This window comes from Mirounga leonina, unplaced genomic scaffold (assembly GCF_011800145.1).
Source record: "Mirounga leonina isolate KUSES-001 unplaced genomic scaffold, KU_Mleo_1.0 Mir_129, whole genome shotgun sequence".
In the NCBI taxonomy this organism is placed as follows: domain Eukaryota; kingdom Metazoa; phylum Chordata; class Mammalia; order Carnivora; family Phocidae; genus Mirounga; species Mirounga leonina.
In genome coordinates, this window is record NW_023270323.1 from 26,945,799 (window position 1) to 26,972,624 (window position 26,826).

Below are 26,826 nucleotides of genomic sequence, written 5' to 3' on the forward strand. Positions count from 1 at the left end.
CAAAAGGCACTTCAGTTTTCTTCTGAATGCTGCAAAACTATATGCTGCAGTCTATTGCATTCCATTTAGAGAAGAGGTAAGATAACCTTCAAGTTCTAGGAAGTGATACAAAACCAGGTAAAAATTTGATGACCTATCAGCTAATTGCATCATCAAAATATGTTTTTATGTTACAAGAATTGTTCTTTGATGTAAACTTTTTGTTTTGTTGTATTGTCCATTCTAACATAGCAGAAGCTAAAATCTTGTTGCAGAATTACTAAGTAGAAGAAAGTCAAATTTTTCTTTCTAAAGTAATGAAACAAGTATATGTAAGACCTGTCTTTACTTTTAAAGCATTTATAACCTGTTAGCTTCAATTATCATAATTACTCTGAAAACCCAAAATGAACGATTTTGTAACCATTTTTAAATATTCCTTAGAGATTCTCTTTGTTAACATTTCTTTGATTTATTTTGTGATAATAACTTATGTCTTCAAATTTCAAGAAATTTAAAATGCTATCCCATATTGACATTTCTTAACCCTTATCCTATTCCCTTAGACATCATCTTTACTAACATCTAAAGGGTCTAATACAGTTTTAATTGAGAGGCGGATCTGCATTCGTGATTTTTTTCTTCACAGATACAAAATAGAGTCAAATAAATTGCTATACTTTTAGGTGGGCTGAATGAGGAAATAGGCACCAGAGCCATAATTAACACTGGCTATTTTGGACCCAGATAAAAATGCCTACTGTAAATTAATCCTTTTTGGAGCTAATGGTAAAATATACCATAAATATCTGGTTAAAATAGTGCCATTCAGTCTGGTATTCTTTTTGTTAAAAGAGTGGCAATTTTGTGATAAGAGTGTAGGTGACCTCAAAAGCAGTATGTCTTAGTTTTTCCTAAGCAGCTTCTTAATAATATAGATCTGATAGCCTTGAATTCATTTAAGTTCATCTTGAGCTATTTAAATATTTTTCTGCTTCCAAAGGTATGAATTCCATTTACTTATGTATTTTATTTATTGAGTTAGTATTTATTGAGTCTAACTTTGTGCAGGGAACTTTATAAAACAATTACAAGATAGTCCCTGATCGCAAAGCACTCAGTCTGATACAACCAGCCCTAAAACTACCTTTTTAAAAATTTATGGGAAGAACTAAGATTTCAAGTTTGTTGACTAATGAGTAATTTTTCCTACACACCACCCCTGCCTCCCACCCTTTATGAATGGTATTTTGTAGAATAAGGGTAAATTCAAAGTGGATGTAGTCTAAATAATCCGATGATAAATTATTCAAATAGTTTAGTATGGTAAGGACCTTTTAGGATTTTTTAGCTTTGGAATTCAGAATTTTAAAAAATGTTTTTTCATAAAATTACTCTTTAAAAAAACAGGACTTATCAGCAGATGCCCTCTTGAATATTCTTTCTGAAGTAAAGATTCAAGAATTCAAACCTTCTAACAAGGTATGTTTAGAAATTTATTCACTCAGCAAATAGTTATTGAACTTTTACGTGTATCACGTCCATTCTAAACCTGGAGAATCCCGCAGTGAACACAGCAAAAGTCATATTCTTATGGAAGTTATAGTCTATTGGGCCAGAGGTGGACTGTTAAAAAAAAAAATGCTATTTTATAATATTTCAATATTGGCATAGTGCTAAGAACTAAAAATAAAACAAGGAAAAGGAATAAAGGGTGATGGAGCTGGTGTCATTTTATTGGGCTAAAGGGGAAAGCCTCTCTGACATAGTACCATTTGGGCAGAAGCCTGAAGGAAGTGATGGAGTGAGCCATGCTATTATGTGGTGAAACACAAGCAAGAACAAGTTCTTGCCTTGAAAGGCCTTGAAAGACTTTGAAGGCCAGGATTTTTCTGAAGGAGAATACGCAAGAAGAGTGGTAGACAGTGAGATAGGAGAGATACTTAGGGTTATGATAAATACTTAATGTTTTATTATGAGGTGAGCCAGTGAATGATTTTAAGCAGAGGATGAAATAAATTTAAAAGGATGACTGTGGCTGTTGTGTTAAGAATGATTATATAGGATATGAGAGAGGAAGCATGAAAAGCTCTTAGGATGTTATAGGCAAAAGATGATGGTGTTTTGAATGAAGTAGTAGGTAACAGGTAATTTGTAATAAGGGATTGGATTCTGGTATATATTATAATAGTCCTGACAGGATTTGAAAGAGATTAGAATTGGAATGTAAGAGAAAAAAAGATTGTTACTTTCTTAGTTGAAATAAGAAGCATGCTTAATTGCTCCAGGTGAGGAGGAGGAGAAGTTAAAGGAAGTTTGAGCAGAGGAAAAAAGGTGTGAGATAATTGCTCATGGGGGTGGGAAAGTTACTTACTAGAAGATGGAGTAGAATTTTGAGATAGCACTGAGAATCCACTTAATGTTAATCCACTTAATGTATTATACTAAATGTGGCTGGGAAAAAAGGCATTTAAATGCCTGGGTGCTGCTGTAGAATAGCTGGAAAATTGGAAAAAATTAGGGTTGGGCTCTTGCTGGGCAAATATGTTAGAAGGAAAAAGAGATAAGGAGTAAGGAGTATTAATAAAGATGGAACATGAAATTTAGGCAGGGTAAATGGGAAAGTTTGAAAATATTAAGTAATTTTCTTTTTCACATGCTCATTATATGCCTTTTTGTATACACTCTAAAAATCATCTACAAAACAATCTTTTGTTCCCCTTACCCTCTAGCTGTATTGAAAAATAAAGAATAATGATTGCCTCCCTATAAAATTCAAGGAGGAAGTGATGTGTGCAGTCTTCCACTCTGCACTTTTATTTTAGGAAAAAGGAAAATTTGTAGCTGTTTGATATTGTACAAGTAAATGGATGTGCTGATTGAAATGTTCATGACTTGTAGCTTATCAAGAATAAAAGAACAGAAAGGTAAACAGAATTCCTATATAAAGGAGTTTCCAGTTGTGGAATGAATAAGTCAAGGGAATAAAAGGCACAGGATAGGGAATATAGTCATTGATACTGTAATAGCAGTGTATGGTGACAGATGGTAGCTATACTTGTGAACATAGCATAACTTATGGAGAAATTGAATCACTATGTTGTACACCTGAAAATAATGTAACATTGTGTGTCAACTATATCCAGATAATTTTTTTTTAAATAAGGTTCCTAGCACATGTTCCTAGTAGACAGAACTGCTAGACAGAAGCCAAAGAAACATGTATGGATAACTTTACTAATGCTTACTGCTCTTCAGTGTTTTGTGGCTTGAATTGCTTCTTTCTCTATCAAAGTTTTGGGGTAATAAATTATCCTGAGCATTTTAGCTACAGTTTTAGTTTTAACGTGAATTATGAGCTTTTTGCAACTCCCTGAAGCAACTAACACCGAAACTTCAGAGTCTAGCACTTCTAGTTAATAGATGCCAAAAATATCAACTAGACATTCTGGCAAATAAAAGTTTCTGCTTCCTTGACTCTTTACTGTTTCTCAAATACTTACAAGAATACTTAATCTGTAAAAACACAAGTTGAGTGTGTACTATACAAAGAAATAGTATTTTTAATTAGTGATGATGTAGTTTTTTGGTTTGAAAATATTAACTTTACTGCCCTTGTGGAATGTCTAATAAGTAATTTCTTAAAGATATATTACTTAGATGTGCTGCTCTGAGCATGCATCTATATGAGGGTAAAGGAAGACATTCTTTAGGAAACAGCTTCTTGTCAGCAAATATTTAAAGGATGCACATATTATATATTTTACGGATTTCTTTGGAGACAGAAACAGCTCTGCATTAGAGCTATGCAATTTGGTTTGAGGTAGATTTGTCAGAATTACAGACTGTTGATTAATATTAACTTCATTCTACTGTGGAATTTTAAGAGATCTGTATGAATGCAGATCTTATAAGCTATTCAGTGAATATTTTAACATGAGTAAATTTGTTTTAAATATATTGAAGTTTTCTCAATGAACAAGATAAAGATCCCTGTTCTAAGAGTTTACATGTCAGTGTGAAGAGATAGATAATAAAACAAATACATAAATAACATAATATTACTTAACAATGGAAGGTGTAAAATACATTGGACCATAATGATTAATGTGATAAAACTAGGGACACCTGGTTGGCTCAGTCGTTAAGTGTCTGACTCATTCTAGGCTCAGGTCTTGATCTCACGGTTGTGAGTTTAAGGCCCTGTATTAGGCTCCACGCCCTGATTTAGTGATATCAAAGCCATCCTTTGCATATCCTTTAATAACTCCATTTTCCTGGATTTTTCTCATATATTTCAGTGATATAAAAAATAATGTGATTAAACCAGGTAGAGGTTTAATCTTCTCTGTGTGACTTATTTGGTAAAACAGATATGGTAATCAAACTTAGGTATAGGATATGATAACATTAATGAATATATGTCCATGTATTTAAAGGTTGTTCAAACAGATGAAACTGCGAGGAAACCAGACCATGTTCCTATTAGCAGTGAAGATGAAAGGAATGCTGTTTTCCAACTAGAAAAGGCTATTTCATCTAATAAAGCTACCACAAGTAAGGGGAAATCTTTATAAAAATGATTTGAACTGGAGGGAATTTTTATTTTCAATAAACTCTATACCCAAAAGCTTATGGGACTAAATAATAACTATAATAATGATGTTAGTTGATTTCGTGATCATATGTAAGTCACTGTTCATCTTTAACTGTGACTAAATTCATTATTTTTTCACCCTTGCCCTATCCTCAATTGCTGAAATGTAAGTCTGCTTTATTGTCATTGTTCTGATTGGTTTAGTCCTTAAGATTCTACTGTGTGATTCCTTTTTAACGCATGGCCAGCATAATGAGAAAAAAAATGGAGGTCCTGTATAGACTAACACTTAGACCCAGTGAAGCCACTTTAGGATAAAAAACCATAGACAGAATTATTCCTGGTTTATTAGTCTCCATAGTCATACACAGGAATTACAACTTGACCTGTATACATCCTTGTTAAATGGTTTTAAACATAAGGAAACCAAACTTGTATTCCTTAAAAACAGAGCCATTTGCTCTTGTTTTTAGACCTGCTCACCATCTTTTATAACATAAATCAGCAGTTTCCAGACTTTCAGGATATTTATGCACAAACCAGTAAAATTCAGGAAAAAATAACCTAGGTTAGCCAACTATTTATTTTGTAAATAAAATATGTTAATTTAATCATTACAATTCTAGAAAAAAACTTCCATTTCTTTCTCATTTCATAACAGATCAAACTACCTCTATCTACAGAATGATTTTTAAAAACCACTAATCTAGAAATATTTCAAACATATATTTTTTTTATTAGATTTTAACTGACCCTATCCTAAGTTATCAGAGGCAAAATGTTTCAGAGTAGTATTTATGAAATCAACTTTAGAACAGTACCCAGCGTTAACAATTTTATTTGTAAACAGCTTAATAGCAGATGTGGTACATAGCTTTCTTACTTTCTGTGTTTTAGAAAGATTTTTTTAATATAGAAACTTCTCTGATTTAGTGATATCAAAGCCTTCAATAACTTCATTTTCCTGGATTTTTCTAATATATTTCAGTCATTTAAAAACATACAGGAATATTTAAGAATAGTGAATCCACATTGCTTTTTACCTAGTAAAACCTTTACAAATTACTACAAAACTTTATTTTTCTGGTTATTATGATCAGGTGATCTTCAGGTGGCAGTGCTTTCATTTGAAAAAGATGACGATCGCAATGGACACATAGATTTCATTACAGCTGCATCGAACCTTCGTGCCAAAATGTATAGTATTGAACCAGCTGACCGTTTTAAAACAAAGCGCATAGCTGGTAAAATTATACCTGCTATAGCAACATCCACTGCTGCAGTTTCTGGCTTGGTGAGTTTATTATTCTTTGAATGGAAATACTTCTTTTTATTGTCTCTTACCTGTTTTTCCCATTGTACCACCCCAGCTAGTCACTCAGAGATCTTAGAGGAGGGATCCATATTGATCTTATAATTTTAAATTTCAAGATATTTCTGAAAATACAGTAGTCCACATTTTGAAGCTTTACAGATACATAGACATTTTAACATAAAAATTAACCTGTGTCAAGATAGTATAATTTTTCTTATAAGCAATAATCCTCTTAATCACTCTTGTATCCTTCATACAAAGTAGGTACTGTATTTTTCTTGAATAAGATGAACTGCTCGGGCGCCTGGGTGGCTCAGTTGGTTAAGGACTGCCTTCGGCTCAGGTCATGATCCTGGAGTCCCGGGATCAAGTCCCGCATCAGGCTACCTGCTCGGCAGGGAGTCTGCTTCTCCCTCTCCCGCTCCCCCCTCTTGTGCTCTTTCTCTCTCTCACTCTCTCTCTCAAATAAATAAATAAAATCTAAAAAAAAAAAAAAAAAAAAAGATGAACTGCTCTAATGGTTACTCTTTGATTGTATTGGATTTTAGTTTTTTGCCTTAAAAAATGTAATTCCTGTTAGTGATTCAGATTTCTTACAACTTAATCTTTCCTTAATGATTCAGAATCTTTAGGCTGGCCCTAGTTCTTTTGCTGTACTATAGTGTTATACTTAGAAGCTGTGTAATTATCTGCCCCTATATTAAATTATTTTAGACTGTTGTATTTCTTGAGTTCTGTTATCTTCCAAAATAGGAAGATTATATAACCAAAATAATTTTTTTGGTAACTTTTTTCACCCCATACAGAACAGGTAAAAAGTTTGAAAGTATAAGATATGCTAAAAGTGGACAGATTCATAAGAAATTCCTATTATTTTAATCCAGTAGCTGCTTTTACTCTTTCTTTACAGAGAAATGCTTGAGTAGAATTTAGGAAAATTAAACAGATGAATGAAGTCGTGAATAGGTTTGGGCTCTTTATATAATCAGATCACCTTCTTTTATCTAGGTTGCATTGGAGATGATCAAAGTAGCTGGTGACTATCCGTTTGAAGCTTACAAAAATTGTTTCCTTAACTTAGCCATTCCAATTATAGTGTTTACAGAGACATCTGAAGTAAAAAGAACTGAAATCAGGTATGGGTGAAGGTCTATTTCTCCTGCATAATGAAAATGAAATAAAATTTTTACCCTCTAAAAGGAAAAAAATCGTAGTTTTACCTCTCCTTTTCTTTTTGAGATATGTGTATATATATATATACATATATATGTATATATACATATATATGTATATATATATATAAATATAGTGATCCTTGCCATCACTTCAAGACTAGGTCAGAATCCCATCTTCATGAAGCATTGCTTTTTTTTTTTAATTGAGACATAATTGACATGCATTAGATTAGTTTCAGGTGTGCAACACATTGATTCAACACCTGTATGTATTAAGAAATGATCAAAACAATAAGCCCAGTCAACATCATCAGCATACATAGTTAGCCTCTTTTTTTCCTTATAATAAGATCTTTTAAGATCTGCTCTCTTAGCAACTTTCAACTACACAGTATATTATTTTATTAACTGTAGTCACCATGCTGCCCATTACATACCCATGATTAACTTTATAAGCTGAAAGCTCGTACCATTTGACTCTTTTCACCCATTTTGCTCATCCCCCAGCCCCACCTCTGGCAACTACCAATCTGTTGTCTGTATCTATGAGCTCAGTTTCAGGGTTGGTTTTTTTTTTAAGATTCCACATATAAGTGAAATACAGGTATTTATTTGTCTTTCTCTGTCTGACTTATTTCACTTAGCATAATGCTAATGATGTTCCAAATAACAAGATTTCTTTTTTATGGCTGAATTATATTTCTGTGTATGTGTGTATCACATTTTCTTTATCCATTCACCCATTGATGGACACTTAGGTTGTTTCTATATCAGTACCTTAGCTATTACAAATAATGCTTCAGTGAACATGTGGGTGCTGATATATTTTGAGTGATTGCTTTCATTTTCTTTGGATAAATACTCAGAAGTGGAATTGCTGGATCATATGGTAATTCTGTTTTTAATATTTTAAGGAATCTCCATCCTTTTGCTTTTGGTACCAAATGTAAAAAACCATCACCAAGACTGATGTCAAGAAGCTTATTACCACCTGTGTTTTCTTCTAGGAGCTTTATGGTTTCAGGTCTTATATGCAGATCTTTAATCCATTTTGAGTTAATTATTTTTTAGGATTTTATTTTTAAGTAATCTCTACACCCAATGTAGGGCTCAAACTTAACAACCCCGAGATCAAGAATCACATGCCCTACCGACTGAACTAGTCAGGAACTCCTTGAGTTAATTTTTGTGTGGTGTAAGATAGTGGCCCAATTTTATTCTTTTGCTTTATGCAAAGCATTTCTGATTAAACTAGCCATAGAACACTCACAACATTTAATCTGCCACATTATTTAGCATTATTTAGCATTAAGCTCTCTTGCTAAGACACCCTGATTTATTATCAGACACTGGAAGGATCAACAAGGTGTTCTGATAAAAGTGGTTACCTTGTATGGTGTAATGGAGAAATAAGTTGTTTTTTCTTTTTCCCCTATGTTATTATGTAGCTAAATCAAAAATAATGGACTTCTGGGGCTTTTTATTATTATTAAAGGGAAAAATATTAAAATGTTTTTGTTTTGAATATTTTTCTACAACAGAAATGGAATATCATTTACAATTTGGGACAGATGGACTATACATGGAAAAGAAGACTTCACCCTCTTGGATTTCATAAATGCAGTCAAAGTGAGACATTTATTTACTTAATTCATTATTTGGAGGTTTTCACAAATAATATTTAGCAGAAATTTGTCTGCTGTCCTTTTACTGGTTGTAAAACATTGTCACCCAGCCTTTTATATCTGGACATAGCTTTGATTGTTTCTCTCTTGGTATTTACTTTTAGGAGAAGTATGGAATTGAACCAACAATGGTGGTACAGGGAGTCAAAATGCTTTATGTTCCTGTAATGCCGGGTCATGCAAAAAGATTGAAGTTAACGTAAGTATTGAACCTTATATCAAAGATTCACAAGACTTAAAACATAAGGTGATGCACACTGGGAAATCAAATAGATTTAGCTCTGCTAATTTAACCAGTTTGTTAATATCACTGTCTCCCAAAAATCAGGATCTTTATTGATAGCATCAGTGTTATAACCCATGAGCAGTAGTTTAGATGACACATGTTAACTTCTATTAAAAAAATAAAAGCGTAAAAATATTTGTCATATGAATCTCTGCATGATGGGTGCTTTAACATGCATATTTTAACTAGGATTATCAGTTAATGAGATTAATCACTTTTAATTACTATAATCCAGGCTTAATGATCTATACTTTAAAAAACAAAATTGCTATTACATATAATAAGGCATTAATTTGCCTTATATTATTTTGTCATTAGGATCCCTGAGTATCTCTTGGATACATTAATAATAGTATTTCCTGTATACTACCTAGATGAGAGTAGAATGTGTGGTCCTAAAGCATACTGGTTAGTGGAATTTAAAATTTGTTGCAAGTAATTCACAGTAGTGCTTTATAAGTTGGCCAGTACTTGGAATCTCCAGCATGATATACTTTGTGAATGATATTTTTCATTTACCAGATATTTACTAAGGACCCATTAAGTGGCTAGACAAGCTTGGCTTCAGAAAGACCTGGATTCACATCCATGCCCAGCTACTTGTTTTGTCACATTCAGTAGCTTACTGAACTTTTTTGAAACTTAGTTTTCTATCCACAAATAGGAATGATTGTGCCCATAGCTATTGAGCATTAAAATAATAGTAAAGATTAGCAGTGTAATAGCAACTGAGAGGTAGCCCATAAATGTTACTCCTATTAATATTTTGTCATTATACATCTTTATCAAATAGCCTGTGCCCTCAAGGAATCCAGTCTATTATGAGAAAGGGACATGTTAATCATTAAAATGTAATTGAATAATTAAAGGTTTTTACAGAATACCTTAGGCACTACTAACTCAAACCTTTCCCTTAGGATAGATTTCATTTGAGCTACCTTTGAAAAAGGATATCAGGCAAAAGCAATAGCTTATGCAAAAGCATGCAGCTAATAAAGAACATGCATGATCTATTTGGGAAATCAGTATTTTGGAATAACTTAAGGATGAGATGATAAGAATAAATGGTAGAAAGAATGAGAAGTTATAAATGGGACAAAATTTCTTTGTAAAATGGAAAGAGCTATTACTGAGGTTTAAATAGATTACATTGTTCAGGGCCTGGCATGAGATAGGTACACATGGCATATGATATATAACAGTAGGCAAAAAAGTAAAATAAGATTTATATTTTAAGAGGATTCTGGTAGCAGAGTAGATTGGAGGTAGGAGACAGCTCACTCAAAGCTAATCTAGTAATCTAAGGATATATATATAGGTGATAACTTGATTTAAGACCATATCAGTAACAATAGCAACAACAGAGTGGTTTTTTAGTGAATAGGATATACATGCGATGTAAGAGAAAGGTAAAACTTAATGTCTTTCACTGTGATTAGCTTGAAGATTTAAACCTAGTTTGCTTTTTTACTCTTTACATAGAAATGCTTGAGAGAATTTATGACGCCTCCACACTTTATAGGGAATATGAGGATAATTCATTTTTAAAAAACATTGCTTACATTTTGGTTTTGTGGGTGGCAGAGATTATCTTTAACAAATGGTTTATATTCTTTACCAATACTAGCAGTAGTCCAGACTGATTCACTGTTAGATAAATGAATGTCTTGAGTTTAGAGGTTTTAGTAAAGAAAAATTATAATATATGAAAGCAGATGAATTATTAGATTTAAAAGTAAATGTAAAGTCTAATCAGGTCAGATTCTCTGGGCAACATTAAATAGCAAATCTCTTTTATTTTACAGAATTTACCAAATTATTTGTCCTTGATTATCTTTCTTAGAATGCATAAACTTGTGAAACCTTCTACTGAAAAGAAATATGTGGATCTTACTGTGTCATTTGCTCCAGACACTGATGGAGAGGAAGATTTGCCTGGACCTCCAGTAAGATACTATTTTAGTCATGACACTGATTAACAGAAGTTGTCTTAAATTTATTCCAGGACTACTTGATTTTGGAAAGATTGCACTTAATTCAGGAATGAAAAAAAAAAATCAATTCATAATACTATGGATTTCTCTTTGATGAAGCCTTAATTTAAGGGAAACATCAGTAGAAAACTACAGTGAAGAATTTTAAAGCATTTTGAAATATAATCTATACTTGTCTAGTGCTTCATATGTGAATATGAACACAAGCAATTTTGAACTGGACTGATGTTTTGTAATGCTTACGAAAAATTTCTATATTAACCTCTCTGGATAAAAAGAAGGAAAAAAATATGTATCCATCACCAGAAGAGATAAAAGATCAAGAAATTCAAAGTAACAAATGCAACTATCCAAAAAGTTTAATCTTACTTTGTGAATTTTTTTGTTGTTGTTCACTATTTGAGACCCAATTTTTCTATACAAATAGTGTTTGGCACCCTGCACCTCTTATAATTAGGCTTTTGAGTTTAACACCAGTGGGAAAAGGAGAGATGGTAGCAGTGAATGAAGAGTAGTCATTTTAAATTGTATGGTTACAGTTTACTGTCCTGCTAATTTAACTGGAGTTTGTTAATAGCACTATCTCCCAAAAATCAGGATCTCTGTTGATAGCATCAGTGTTGTAACCCATGAGCAGGAAGTCAGATGACACATGTTAACTTGTATTAAATGTTAACAGTATTATATGAACTCCGACAACCCTCTTAGAGGGTCCATGAATGTGAACAGATAAGTGTGGCTAATCATTTGGTTCTTCAATATGCCTTCTAATGTGGCTATTTTATTTATTTGGAACTCTAAACCTGATTGTGATAGTATATAAGACTAAAAGGTTTTGTAAAGGGAGTGTCCTTAGAAGTAGATGAAAATTAGCAATTAAAAAAAATCATTACTAGTTGAGTCTTAATTTTTTTTTCTTCCAGCAACCTAATGGACAGAAAAAAAATATTTTATTTTAAAGGGAAACATACTGTTTTATTCTGCATTCCCAGAAAGGGAGTTGACAAAGATAAAAATTTATTTTTTTAGGTCTTTATTGATAGAAACTTTCTGTTTTCTGATAGGAGATATTACAGAAAATTCATATAAATGCTTTCATTAAAATGATATAAAATGTACTCAACACTGTAAACTTGGTAAAAACAGCAATTTGTTTTATTTCTCAGGCTATCATGCATTCTAAAGCAATTGGCATTTTGTAACCACAGGAAGTCACTTCCCTCTAGCTGCTTTTAGTCTGATCTCTTGTTCAGGCCATTAATAGGTACTTTGATAAACTCAAAACTAGATTTACATCAGTATTACTCCTATTTGGTATCTTTTTATACTCTCTACTTAACTTTCCTTTTATTTCATTTATAAATAGTTGAAATTACTTTGTCAACCGGCTGTATTGTTTCATTGTTTTGTAAAAGTATCATCCAATTGGGAAAATATATTTGGGAGTGGAAGGTGAATTTGTATGAATAAAAGGATACTCTGCATTGGAGGCAAGGATAGGTGGACGGGATGAATTTAAAGGAAATGGATACCCTTTAAATAAGCAATTTTTGTTCAAGTATAGTGTTTAAAATTCCTTAAAATTGAATTCAGAACATCAGAGCTCTATGGCTTAGAACTCTTAAGGCTAGCAATAATAAAAGGACTTTTCTATAAGAAGCCTTTTCCCCATTTTCATTTTGCTTTGTATGATAGTAACAGATGTTTTCCAGGTAGCCATTCAGTAATCGTCAACTATGATCTAATAGCTTGCTTATATTTTATTTAAATCTCCACGTCTTTTCAGAAGTAAATTTGGAACCATGCTATCAGTTCTTATTTATAGTGATCAGTGCTTTAATACACATAAACAAAACCAACAAGGATTAAGTTCATTTTGTGATTAAACCTGAAATCATTTTATCATTGCTTTTTTTTTTTCCCCATAGGTAATGGTTATTGCCATTAATCTCTATTTAGTTCTACTAAGCTGGAAAGCCAGGGTGTGAAGTTAATGACAATTTTTTTTCATTATTTGTTTTATTTCTGTACATGAGATCACTTTTGGTGATTAAAATACCAGGTGCAAAAATTATTTGATTTTGTATGGTACCACTGAATGATTTTTTACTTATTAAAAATAAATTAAGAGATTTGACAGTATCTATGTAAATCCTTTTCCATGGTTGACTCCAGAGATTCCAATTTTGCTATTCATTTTGTACATAATGTTTCTTTGGTGTTTTCTTATTTTCATGTTTTGCAATCATGGAGATATAACAATCAGTGAGTGTAGAGGAACGTTACTTCAAAATGCCTTTGGCTCCTGGAAATTCTATTAAAACAATTGAGAAATGGTGACTGTGTGAAACCTAGAAGATCTGGTAAATCTCACACTGTTGGTTGGGATATCCAAAGTATATTCCTCTTTTTTTTTTTTTTTTTTTTAGATTTTTATTTTATTTTTAGTGGGCTTCACACCCAATATGGAGCTTGAACTCACAACCCTGAGACCCAAGAGTCACATGCTCTACCGACTGAGCCAACCAGGCACCCTTAAAGTATATTCCTTTTTAGGGTTCAAAAGTTTTGGTACTCATCAGTTATTTCCTTCCTCTAGATTGTCCCAAAGCTAGAACTTAGAAATAGATGTATATCTTTGTTTTTATTTTTTGTCTATTATAACACTCCCTGGTGATGCCAATGACAAGGCATAAAAAAGTCAGCAATGTATAGAGTCCACTATTGTATAATTAGTAAAATGAAGACAGAAAACTGTTCTTCTCAGATCTGAAGGAAAAATCTGTTGACCTAATAATTAAATTATAATGAACAAAAATTAAAATTACAAAAATTCATTGTGATTATAAGTAAATAATCATTTTGTATACAGTCAGTAGGTATGGATTTAACTATTTTATTTTCAACAAATCCAAACCAAAATCAGGGAGTTGAAATCATGGGGATTAGAGTAAGTAATTAATAGGTAATTTTCAGTGTTCATTTTTCTCTTGCCATTTCTTAGCTTTGTTGAGAAATATATATTCAGATATTCAAAATATTTTATTTTAAAGGGAAACATAATGTTTTATTCTGCATTATACACCATATATATATACACACAAAAGAATATATGGAATATAAATACACAGTTTAAGGATTAATTTTAAAGTAAGGGCTTGTATAACCAGCTATCAAATCAATAGAACATTGACAGCAGCCCAGAAATGTCCCTTGTAGTCCCTTCTCAATCACAACCAGCTTCCCTACACATATTCTCTGGCAATACCACTATCCTATCTTTTGTGATAATTCTTCATTTTTATTTATAGTGTTAACCACCTATTATGTACTTAAATAATATAGTTTACTTTCTGATGGTTTCTGAACTTGATGCAAATGGAATCAAACTATTTTTTTTTGTGGCTGCTGCTTTCCTTCAACATGAGAATCATCCATGTTACTGCTTATAGTCACACTTCAGTCATCATTGTTGTGTAGTTTACCTTTGCATTAATATACCACAACTTATTTATTCATTTTATTGATGTTTTTAGTTTGGGGCAATCACAGTTCCTCAGTGAATATACTGTATTTATTTCCTAGTGCCACCAAGGTATATACCTAGGAATGAAATTACTTGGTCATAGGTATTCACATCTTAAATTTTATTAGACAGTAACAGAGTATTGCCTTAGCAATAGAGATATCCTGTATTTCCACACCTTGCTCGACACTGGTATTAACAGATTTTTTTAAATTTTGCCAATCTGGTGGATGTGCAGTTGTATGTTGTTGAAGTTTTACTCTGTATTTCCCTAGCTACCAGTGAAATTGAACACCTTTTTCTGCATTTGTTGGCTACTTTGACTTTCTTTTTTGCAAAGTGTTTTTTCAGTTCTTTTGCCCATTTTTCTGTTGTGTTAGTCTTTTTCCTCATTGATTTATAGAAGATCTTTATAAATCCTGTTTTTAGTTAGCTATCTTCTCCCACTCTGGCTTGCCTTTCCCTCTCTTTATGATGTTCTTTGCTGAAAAGAGTTTCTCAGTGGTACTAAGAAGTATCAGTCTTTTGTTTTAAGGTTAGTGTATTTTGTGAGTTGCTTAAGACATCGTTCTCTATCCAAGGTCATGAAGGTACTCCTCTGTATATTGTCTTCTAAAGGCCTTAGCTTTGCCTTTCACATTTTCAGTTTTCAATTCATGAGGAATTAATTTTGTGTATGCTGAGAAGTTCCTCACCACCATTTATTGAATTAATAAGTATGTTCTTTTTTGCAGTGCCACTCTTCTGCATTACCACCCAAGTCATACATCCATTTATGTGTATATCTCTGAATTTTTTGTTTCTTCTTTTCTATCCCTGTGCTAATATGGTATTTTCATCACTGTAGCTGATGTATTGTTTTTTATATTTGGCAGAACAAGTCCTCCCAATTTATTGTTCTGTAAGAGTATCTTGGTTATTCTTAGCACATTGTATTTTCAGTTCTCAAATTTCTAATTACAAATATGCAAATTCTGTCACTCTTGCAGTTTCCAGTTGTCTTGCTGAAATTTTCAATCTTTTATCTACCTGAACATGGAAAACATTATTATTTTATAGTGTGTGTTTAATCCCAAATCTGGAACTGTCCTGTGGGTCTGTTTTTTGTTTTGTTTTGTTTCAGCTGATAATCATTATCTTACATCCTTGTGTGTATGGTTATCTTTAATTGTATGCCAATATTATATGTGAAAAGTTGCCTTTAAAAATAACTTGATGTCCTGCATAGTATTTTCATCCTCCAGAGAGGCACTTGGCCACTAGTAACTCAAGACCAGTTCCAGAGTCAAGATTTTATGAGTTATCCATGTGACTCAGAGTTGAGCTATAGACTACTACTGCTCTTACTTCCTGTTTACCCTTACTCCTACAACCCTCCAGAGTTGGGTTCATAGTGTAGATTAGGGTTGCCAGGGCCCCCATCTCTTGGCTGGCACTGGACTCTACCTTTCAATCCCTAGTCCCTTAACTCCTCAGCTTCTCAGTGGACTCTTACAAATCTGCAAAAGCTCCCAGGGCCCAAGTGATCCCAAATGAATGGTTCACTTTTATGAATTTCTACTTTCTTCCAGATGTTAGTCTCACCATTCACTAATATAGCTCTCCAATGCCATCCAACATTTTTTAAATACATTTTGCCCACCTTTTCTAGATATTCTCAAGTAAGAATGTTAATTCAAATTATGTAGCCCACTTTTTATCCTCTTTATTATGTGTTAAATAAAATTTTTTATATTGCTTCTGTATCTGGAAACATACTAAATTCTAATGATTCTTATAAATTATTTGCAAATTAATTTGGATATTCTGTATAATCTTCAAATAAGGACAGTGTTTAGTCTTTTCTAAGAGCCAACATTTTATTTTTGTTAATCCTCTCTCTTGTGTGTTTGCTTTCTATCCCATTACTTTCTGCTCTTATTAATATTTTTCCTATTTTCTTTGCATTTCCTATTTTCTTTTTTCTTTTTTGCTAGTGCTGTTTCTAACTTCTTGAGCTGGATAATTACCTCATTGATTTTCAGCCTTTCAACATATGCATATAAAATTAAAAATTATAAATATCTCCATATTATATTATAATTGTAAATATCTCTGTATTATAAAATTATAAATATCCATATTACTGTAATATAATCATATGATATTCTAATTACTGTTGTAGCCATATTCCACAAGTTTTGACACATAATATGGGTTTTTTTTTTAAATATTTTATTTATTTATTTGACAGAGAGAGAGACAGCGAGAGAGGGAACACAAGCAGGGGGAGTGGGAGAGGGAGAAGCAGGCTTCCCGCCAAGCAGGGAGCCCAATGTGGGGCTCCATCCCAGGACCCTGGGATCATGACCTGAGCCGAAGGCAGACGCTTAATGAACTGAGCCACCCAGGCGCCCTGATACTTAATATGGTTAATAGTTAAAATATTCTCTTTCCATTAAGAGTTCCTTTGCAACTCAGGTTTTTTAGGTGTTTTTTTCAGTGTTTCTTCATTTCTAAACATAGAGTTTGGATTTTAGGGATTCTTTTTAACACAATTTGATAATCTCTGCCTTTTAACTGAAACACTTAGGCCATGTACACTTAATGTAATTGCTGATATATTTAGGTTTAGTTCTGACATATTATTTAATGGGGTTTGGTTTGGTTTGATTTTCTTGTTTTATTGTTTTTTGTTTTGTTTGTGTTTGTTTTTGTCTAGCCAGTTCTATGATTCCTTGTCTCTATTTTCTTGCCTTTTAAATTTTTTTGTGTGTGATTTTTTTAATTCCATATATGCCACTTACTAATATTATCTCTACTCAACTCTAGACACCCTTTTGTATTCTGGAACTTTGCAAACTGCATTTCTCTTTTGTCATTTGGCTTCCTTTAGGTTCCATAGATAGGTGGCACTAGGAAGAGGACTGGAATACCGGAGAAAGGAAAAAGAGACTTTTACCCTTGCTATTTGCTTTACGACATTGTCAGCATCACCTCAACAGTGGCTTTTCTTCCAGTAGCCTCTGGTTGGTTCTTAGCCTCTAGCTTTTCTCTGGTACTCTGTGGGGTATCTCTTCTAGGCTTCCAGGTTCTAATAATGTTACCCTCTTCCCTTTAATAGCTGTGTCCCTTGCTGATGTTTTCAATTCTCCCAAAACCTGTTTAACAAATTTTTTATGTTAAACTCTTTCTTAATATACATGATATGGTTTCTCTTTGCCAAAGCTATACACACTTTTTTTCTCTTTTCTAGTTCAGTGGCTTTTGTCTTTTGATTATCCTGTATTACAGTTTGCACATTCAGATTAAGCCAGACTAAATTTTATCATTATCTTTACCTTTTGCTAATTATAGTTTCCAAAAATGGCCACGGCAATATTTCCAATCTATGCATTTATAGAATCTTGCAACCTCCTCCAAACCCCATAAAAGACCATCTATTTTCACTCTCTTTGAACCTGAACCAGAATTTATGATTGCCCTAACTAATATAACAAAATGCATCATATGTAACTACAACTTTTGAGGTTAGGTCACAAAAGGCTATGGCTTCTGCTTGGCTCTCTCTTCTTCCCTCTTGGAAATCTCACCCTTGGATTCCAGACATGATGTCACGAGGAAGCTGAAAGTAACCCGCATGGAGAAACTGAGGTCCCCAACCTACAGCCAGCATCAGGTGTCCAACATGAGTAAGTAAGTTCAGATGATTCCAAGCCCCAAGCTTAATGGAGCAGAGACGAGCCATCCTTGCTGTCCTGCCAAATTCCTGACCCACAGAATCCATGAACATGGATGGTTTATGCTAGTAAATTTTGGGGATTATTTATTATTATTTATTATTATTATGTTCTAATAACTAGAACAACTCTAATTCCCAGTTTGGCTACTATGATCACGTATTTTATTTCTGTTACGTACTTTAATTCTGTTGTCATTTACATAAATGTCTTTAGTTCTGCAAGATTGTTATTCTGTTTATGAAGTTAGTGTTTTATTTACCCATACACATATACCATCTGGGCTAAATTTCTTTCTACCTGAAAGACTTTAGAATTTCATTTTGTGAGAGTCCACTGGTGGCATACTTGCTCATGATTTCTTTGTCTGAAACTATATTTTGCCCTCATTCTGCAAAGATGCTTTTGCTGAATGTAAAATTCTAGTTTGGCCTTCATTATCTTTCATTGGAGATATTTTGCTTTTTTTTTTTTTTTAATTTATTTTTTTTTAATTAAGATTTTATTTATTTATTCATGAGAGACAGAGAGAGAGAGAGAGAGGCAGAGGGAGAAGCAGGCTCCCAAGGAGCAGGGAGCCCAATGCGGGACTCGATCCCAGGACCCTGGGATCATGACCTGAGCCGAAGGCAGACGCTTAACCATCTGAGCCACCCAGGCGCCCCTGGAGATATTTTTCTACTCTCTTCAAACTTCCCCTATTGCTGTTGAGTCAGCCTTCAGGCTAAACTAAACATTGCAGCTTTAAAAGAAATCTCTTTATCTGCTTTCATTTTATGAAGTTTAATTATTATGTGTCTGGGTATGGATTTCTTTTATCTTGTTTGGGATTTGTTCAGCTCTTTGAATCTAGGTTTGGGTCTTTTCTTGGTTCTAAGAAAGTCTCGATTCGGGGCGCCTGGGTGGTTCAGTCATTAGGCGTCTGTCTTTGGCTCAGGTCATGATCCCAGGGTCCTGGGATCAAGCCCCACATCAGGCTCCCTGCTCCACGGGAAGCCTGCTTCTCCCTCTCCCACTGCCCCCCGCTTGTGTTCCCTCTCTCGCTGTGTCTCTCTCTGTTAAATAAATAAAATCTTTAAAGAAAAAAAAAAAGTCTCGATACTACTCCTTCACATATTGCCTCTTTCCCCATTCTCTTCTGTGGGGATTCTCACTAAACACAGCAGACTTATTCTGCCCTCTGTGTTTAAAACCCTCTTTTCTGTATTTTCCAGTTGTTTCTGTCTCATCATGCTTTATTCTATATCATTTCTCCTGCCCATATTCTAGTTTACTTCGTCTGTTTTTTATGTTACAACCATCCATTTTGTTTTTTATTTTGGTTATATTTTTCAGTCCTAGAAGTTCCGTTTGATTCTTTAAACAAAAAAAAAAACTGTTAGATTACCTTTTATAGTTTTCTGTCCCCTGCTGAAATTTTCTAATGTCTGTTATTTAAACTATAAGGGCCATCGTATGGTCTTGGTCTGCCAGTTTTAATTTCTGCAGTTTTTGTGGCTCTTTTTCTGTTGTTTCTCCCAGCTGATTTTGTTGGTCTTTTTTTAGATTGTCCTCCTTGGCCAGTCCCTCGACTGTTTCTGTGTCCTTCATCCATTCCTTTTTATTTTATTGCACTCAACCACATTGCCTCATCATCTTCAGGAGTCTATTTTTTTAAGCATTCTATATCAAGCACTGTTTATTCTCTTAGAATGCAAGAATACACCCTTAACATTTTAAGATTGTTGCAAATTGGAGCTCTTCAGTCTCTTATTTCTTATCAGTATTTGGACTTAATCGTAAGGCCCTTGAGAATACAAGATAGATTTGATAGATCTTTGTAATCTTTGCATCAGTTAACCATTTGATATCACAGTAGATTTTAAAGGAGTAGTTTGCCTACTCGATTGTATATAGCAAACTTTATTGTATGTGATAAAAAGGCAGATTTCTGTATCAGTTATCCCCAGAAATTAACTCTCTGAGTGAAGCTTAGAATTCTGCATACTTTCAGGCATCCCATATAATTCATTAAATTGGTTTGCTAGGACTGCTATAATAACACAGACTAAGTGGCTTAAACAACAGAAATTTATTTCTCATAATTTTGGAGGCTAATCTGATCAAGATGTTAGCAGAGTTGATTTTTTCTGAGGCCTCATTGGCTTGTAGATGGTCATCTTCTCCCTCTGTCTCACATTGTCTTTCTTCTGTGTGTGTGTTCTGATTTCCTCTTCCTTTGAAGACACATCTATATATAAATTGTTGGAGCTAAGAGGACCTTAGGAATCCATTCTAACTCATTTTTTTCAGATGGGGAAACCAAAGAAGCCAAATAAAACAAAACAACTAAATAATTAGAACCAGGAGTAGAATATAAGCCATACCTTTTGATTCTTACATGATTGCAAAAGTGATTCTCAAATTTGATGACCATCAAAATCACTTCAGAAGCTTGTTTTTCAAGAAAAAAATTATGAGAAAATATTTAATTCAGTAGATCTAGTGTGGGGCTGAGGAATTAGTATTTTTAAGGAATTCTTTGTGATTATAATCAGTCTCCTGCTGTGTTGTACTTGTGAAATGGGTGATTACAAACCCTTTTACTATCTTTGTAGATTAATGTTTTTACAAAAGAAATATGGGTTGATTTTAAGCTAACAAAAAGACAACATCAGGGGAAAACGTGGAAATTGATCATTTTTATGTATTTCCAGTAAGAGAGAATGGCATAGTTTTCCTGTTAGAAAAGAGCTTCTAGTACATTTCATGTCTCTAGCATGATTTCTAGCTAGATAATTAGAATGATTTATATTTGGGCGCCTGGGTGGCTCAGTTGGTTAAGCGACTGCCTTTGGCTCAGGTCATGATCCTGGAGTCCTGGGATCGAGTCCCGCATTGGGCTCCCTGCTTGGCAGGGAGTCTGCTTCTCCCTCTGACCCTCCTCCCTCTCGTGCACTCTGTCTCTCATTCTCTCTCTCGCAAATAAATAAATAAAATCTTAAAAAAAAAGAATGATTTATATTTGATAAATTCGTCAAATCAGATTTCACCAAAACCTAGTGAGGCTTTTTTGGCATTGCTAAAATTTAGGAGAATCTGCTGTGGAAAATTGTATAGAGGGAAATGTATTTAATTGAAGCCTAGGAAAATAAAAACTTCATTTAGAAAGGACCATAGGTTTCCAACTTATATCATTACATAGGAATGTATATATCTGTGAGTTATTCTCACAGCCATATTCTATGGTTTCCCCATGAATTGGTTTCACTCAGGAAAGATAATGAAGTTGTATGCTATAATGTTTAATTTTGGCATTGAGGTAAGCAACTTGGTAATCAGGATCAGGAAAATACAGGTAATTTTCTCTACAAGCAAGATCTTCCTTTTAAAAATAATAAGTTATCAAGATACATAAATGTAGTTTTCCTATTTTACTTTCATGCAATATATAGATTTTTCTCTTTTCTTCCTCTGTGGTGGTTTCTTAGCCTAAAAATAATGCTTAATTAAATAAAGAACCAATATCAAGGCACAGGGCAGTTTTTTTATTTTCAAATGTAAATTGATTTTCCTGTTGTACTTGGAACATTGGTGGTGTGTTTAATAAATGTTAATTAAATAATGAATATTCATATGCTTTTTAAATTTTTATTTTATTTTTGACTTGTGATTTGGCTCCTAATAAATTTTTCTCTAGGGAACATTTTTTTCTTCCTGACTAGCTTAATATCAGTTACCTACCCTACCATATTTTAAAGTGGCTTTTAGTTTTGTTGTTTCTTTTTTTTTAAGGTTTTATTTTTAAGTACTCTCTACACCCAGTGTGGGGCTTGAACTCACAACCCCAGTGCTCTACTGACTGAGCCAGTCAGGTACCCCAAAAGTAGCTTGTATTTAAAATGCTGATGTCTTTTGGGACGCCTGGGTGGCTCAGTCAGTTAAGCGGCTGCCTTCAGCTTGGGTCGTGATCCCAGGGTCCTGGGATCGAGTCCCGCATCGGGCTCCCTGCTCAGCAGGGAGCCTGCTTCTCCCTCTCCCTCTGCTTGCTGTTCCCTCTGCTTGTGCTCTCTCTGTCAAATAAATAAAAATAAAAAATAAACTGCTGATTTCTGAAGTTGGGAAAAATAAACTGAGGAAATATCTTTGACTATTTTGGTTCTATCATTGCTTTTCCTTTTGGTGCCAAAGAAAAAGCTGAATGCTGGCATGGGTTAACATCAAGGATCAAAGAAAAAAAAAAAAATCTCATTTTCTTTTTGATTGTATGTTTTTGGAAACACTTTAATTTTCTCCAGGTCTCCAGATTTTAACCCTTAGGTGCTCTACAACTTCCATTTCCTAACTCAAGGCAAATTAAAGCTAAGGTCTCCCACATCCCCACTATGCCCCAATTAGCTATAGAGTCCAAACTCCCTAAAACAATTGTAGGGTTGCCCAAAGTTTCCTTGAAGCTTAAGCACTATCTGTCAAGATGGGTTTTGCTGTTTTTGTACTTTGTTTTGTTTTTTTTTTTAAGTCCTTTCTCCACTGTCATGTGCTCTTCCAGTTTGCTGTTCCATCATCTTTCTGCTTTTCAAAGACATTACTCTACAGAAGATAGTCTGATTATTTTTCAAGGCTCTCTCCATGTGATCATCTAATTCTATCTGTTCATATGTCATGTCGCTCCCTCACTCTTTTAATAAGGGAATCTGAAATGCAGGGAGGTTGAGTAATTTGTTTCTGATGACAAAGCAAACTGAACCAGTTCAGTCACCAGAGCAATAGTAATCTGATTGTCTATTTCTAAAAGCATTGACATTTTACATGAACAGCCCATTTTTGGTTATTTCTTTCCATTCTTTATTTATTTTTCTCTTCTGGCCCTGCTCTGAGGATGGCTCCATCTCAAAGCACTAACTACACTATAGCAATAGAGGGCAGCATAAGCACCTAACACCCCCAAAGAAAGCTCATCCTGGCCAGAGAACCTAGGAAAATGTGGCCTAAAGAATGGTGGACAGGGTGGGTGGGGGTTGCCAGGGAGAAGGGTTGGAATTCCTGTTAGTTTTTTCTTCCTCTTCTTTTAATGTCTTTTCCCCAAAGGCGGTCCCACGGGTGGCTAAAACTCTTAAGAAACCCCAACTTTAGAAGACCAGGAAAAAGGACCTTTGGTAGCAGGAAAGTGGGGGAAGTCCTGGAGAGATGAGAGAACTGAAAAAGCATCTCCTATAAGTTCCAGGCTCACCCCTAAGCTGTGCCTTCACAGAACATATAAAACAGATAACGAAGGCTTTGAGAAGTAAAAACTACTGAACTATATAAGGTGTATATAGTCTTTATGTAGTTTATTATATATATGTATAGTTTATAACTAAACTATAAACCACTGCCTAAGTCCTAGGTAAATCCCTGACACATACGTGCATTGGACAGACCCAAACCAACATAACAAAGGCTTTGAAAACTGAACTGATACTGGAACTTCTTCCCACAAAGAGTAAGGCAGACAGAACTGGTTCAATCTAATCAGGACGATTACCTGCTTTAAATTTAAAAAAAAGTCTCCAGGGGCACCGGGGTGGCTCAGTTGGTTAAGCATCTGACTCTTGATTTCACTCAAATTGTGAGTTCAAGGCTTGCCTTGGCTGGTGCTGGGCATGTAACCTGTTTAAGATTCTCTGTCTCCCTCTCCCTCTGCCCCTCCCCACCCCCCTCAAAAAAAAGAAAAAGTGCAGAAGACCCAACTAAGGGAGGCCCAGACTCCCAACCCACAGAAACAGGAAAGGATAGGGTGAAGGGTTGGGGGGGGGGGGCGGAGAATATGAATATCTGTATACAAATATCTATCACTGGAGATGCCAATCACTGAGAAGGTTTTTTTAAAAAGGCTTCAGAAATAAACATGGGTTTGGATTCCAACTTCATTTACTAGTTGTGTTTCTGACTTAACTTTAGTCATATGTGAAAACTACTTAGGTAGTGATTATATGAATCATCTCGTTTTTATTTCTCCCAATAATCTTACAAGGAAAGTATGATTATTTTCCTTGTTTTATGACGATTCACATAATCATGGCACTTCACACAGTGCCTATCACAGAGTTAAGTATACAGTCACCCAGGCTCTAGTTACTTGCAATAGTCCTTTCCTGTTTCTAAGAATGACAGTTTTCCTCTAGGAAGAAGGGAGGGTTGCTTCCTCCTTCCCTAATGTCATGCTTATTCATTCATTTATCTATTCTACCAATATCCGTCAGCTTCCACTTTGTGCCAGGCCCTAGGCCAGAAGACTAATTCAAGGACTTAGAAAAAAATGAACCAATTCCTTAAAAGAAATTACCAAAATTCACTCAAGAAAAAAATAGATAACCTGAATTATCCTACATCTATTAAAGAAATTGAATTCATAGTTAAAAACCTTCAGTAAAGAAATCTTCAGGCCCATATGGCTCATTGGGTGAATTCTACCAAGTATTGAAGTAAGAAAAAAATACCAATTCTACACATATTTTCCAGACCACAGAAGAAGAAGGAATGTTTCCCACCTCATTTTTTGATGGCAGCATTACATTAATACCAAAACTAGACAAAAGGAAACTTTCTCAGTCTGATAAATCATCTTTTTAAAACCTACAGCCAACATTATACTTATTAGTGAAAGATGAAATGTTTGTCCTTTAAAACCGGAAGCAAGGAATGCCTGGGTGGCTCAGTCGGTTAAGTGTCTGCCTTCCGTTCAGGTCATGATCCCAGGGTCCTGGGATCGAGTCCCTCATCGAGCTCCCTGCTCAATGGGGAGCCTGCCTCTCCCCCTGCTTGTGCTCGCTATCTCTCTTTCTCTCTGACAAATAAATAAAATCTTTAAAAAAAAAAGAAAATTACAAGGAATCTAAAAAAAAAGCTTTTAGAAATGAATAAAAGTCTAGCAAATGGAATCTTAGAATTACAAGATCAATATATAAAAAGTGTATTTCTGTATATTACCAATAAATAATTGGAATCCAAAATGTTAAAAACTACCATTTATAATAGCACCAAAAAGTTAAATCGTTAGGTATTAATCTAACAAAATATGTGTAGGATCTGTATGCTGAAAATTATAAAGAACTGTAAAAGAAATTTAAAAAAAACCTAAATAACTGGAAGGATATATTATTGATGAATTGGAAGATAATATTGTCAAGATGTCAGTTCTCCCTGAACTCCTCTAAAGCTTCAGCAAAATCCAAATCAAAACTCTGGAGGATTTTTCTATAAGTAACATGCTGATTCTAAAACTTACACTGAAAGGCAGAGAAACTAGATTGGTCCAAACAATTTTGACAAGAAGAACAAAGTTGGATTTATATTTTCTGATTTCAAGAACTACTATAAAGCTACAGTAATCAAGATAGCATGGTATTGGCAAAAGGGTAAGAACAGATATCAATGGAAATCGATCCACAAAAATACGGTCAATTGATTATTTTTTTTCTAAGATTTTATTTATTTATTTTGAGAGAGCACATGAGAGGGGGGAGGGTCAGATGGAGAAGCAGACTCCCTGCTGAGCAGGGATTCCCGATGCGGAACTCAATCCTGGGACTCCAGGATCATGACCTGAGCCGAAGGCAGTCACTTAACCAACTGAGCCACCCACGCGCCCCAAAGGCTATTTAAATGAAGAAAAGGTTATCTTTTTTTAACTAACGGTGCTCAAACAATTATATACCTAAATGCAAATAAAATGAATTCTGCCCTTAAAATTAATTCCAAGTAGGTCATAGACCTAATGTAAAACATAAAACTATGACACTTATAGAAGAAAACCAGGGAGAAAAATCTTTGTGATCTTAGGTTAGGCAAAGAGTTCTCAGATACAACACCAAAAGTACAATCTATATACAGAAGCAAAAATTGATAATTTTTACTTCATTAAAATTTAAAACTTAAGCTTTGCAAAAGATACTATTAAGAGAATGAAAAAAATATTTGCAAATTATATCTGACAATATCTGAATGTGCACTGAATTATCAAATTTCAATCATAAAAAAACAAAAAGCAAAAATGTGGGCAGAAGGTTTAAACAGATATTTTACCAAATTATATGAATGTCAAAGAGCACATGAAAAAATGTTCAACATAATTAATCTTGAGGGAAATGCATATTAAAACCACAGAGATACCATTAGAGTAACTTTTTTAAAAACGTGACAATACCAATGGGGTGTGGCTGGCTCAGTTGGTAGAGCCTGCAACTCTTGATCTCAGGGTCATGAGTTCAAGCCCCATGTGTGGTGTAGAGTTTACTCAAAATTAAAGGAAAAAAAATTTAATGACAATACCAAGTGCTGATGAGGATGCAACTACAACTCCCCAGCATCAATGGCAGATGTGCAGAAAGGTAGAACGGCTCGTGAAGAGAGTTTGGCAGTTTCTTATAAAGTTAGATGGATTCTTTCCATATAACCCAATATCTCATTCCTAGATATTTTACCCAAGTGAAATGAAGACATGTTTACACAAAATCTGCATATGAATATTAATATAGTTCAGTAAGTAATTGCTAAAAACTGGAAACAACCCTAATACAGTTTAATTGTTGG

The 26,826-nt window shown here is 34.0% G+C and overlaps 1 protein-coding gene across 2 annotated transcripts in view; it reads left to right on the forward strand.

Moving 5' to 3' along the window:
* The window catches only part of UBA6 (ubiquitin like modifier activating enzyme 6), an 84,157-nt gene extending 71,467 nt beyond the window's left edge, over positions 1 to 12,690 (forward strand). For both annotated transcript variants that reach the window (XM_035004883.1, XM_035004885.1), the window contains exons 26-33: positions 7 to 76; positions 1,390 to 1,461; positions 4,419 to 4,536; positions 5,677 to 5,870; positions 6,900 to 7,027; positions 8,608 to 8,695; positions 8,856 to 8,950; positions 10,881 to 12,690. In XM_035004883.1, coding sequence (XP_034860774.1) covers positions 7 to 76; positions 1,390 to 1,461; positions 4,419 to 4,536; positions 5,677 to 5,870; positions 6,900 to 7,027; positions 8,608 to 8,695; positions 8,856 to 8,950; positions 10,881 to 11,016 — 901 coding nt within the window. In that variant the 3' untranslated portion in view covers positions 11,017 to 12,690. The remainder of the gene's footprint in view (positions 1 to 6; positions 77 to 1,389; positions 1,462 to 4,418; positions 4,537 to 5,676; positions 5,871 to 6,899; positions 7,028 to 8,607; positions 8,696 to 8,855; positions 8,951 to 10,880) is intronic.
* The last annotated feature ends 14,136 nt before the right edge of the window (positions 12,691 to 26,826 follow it).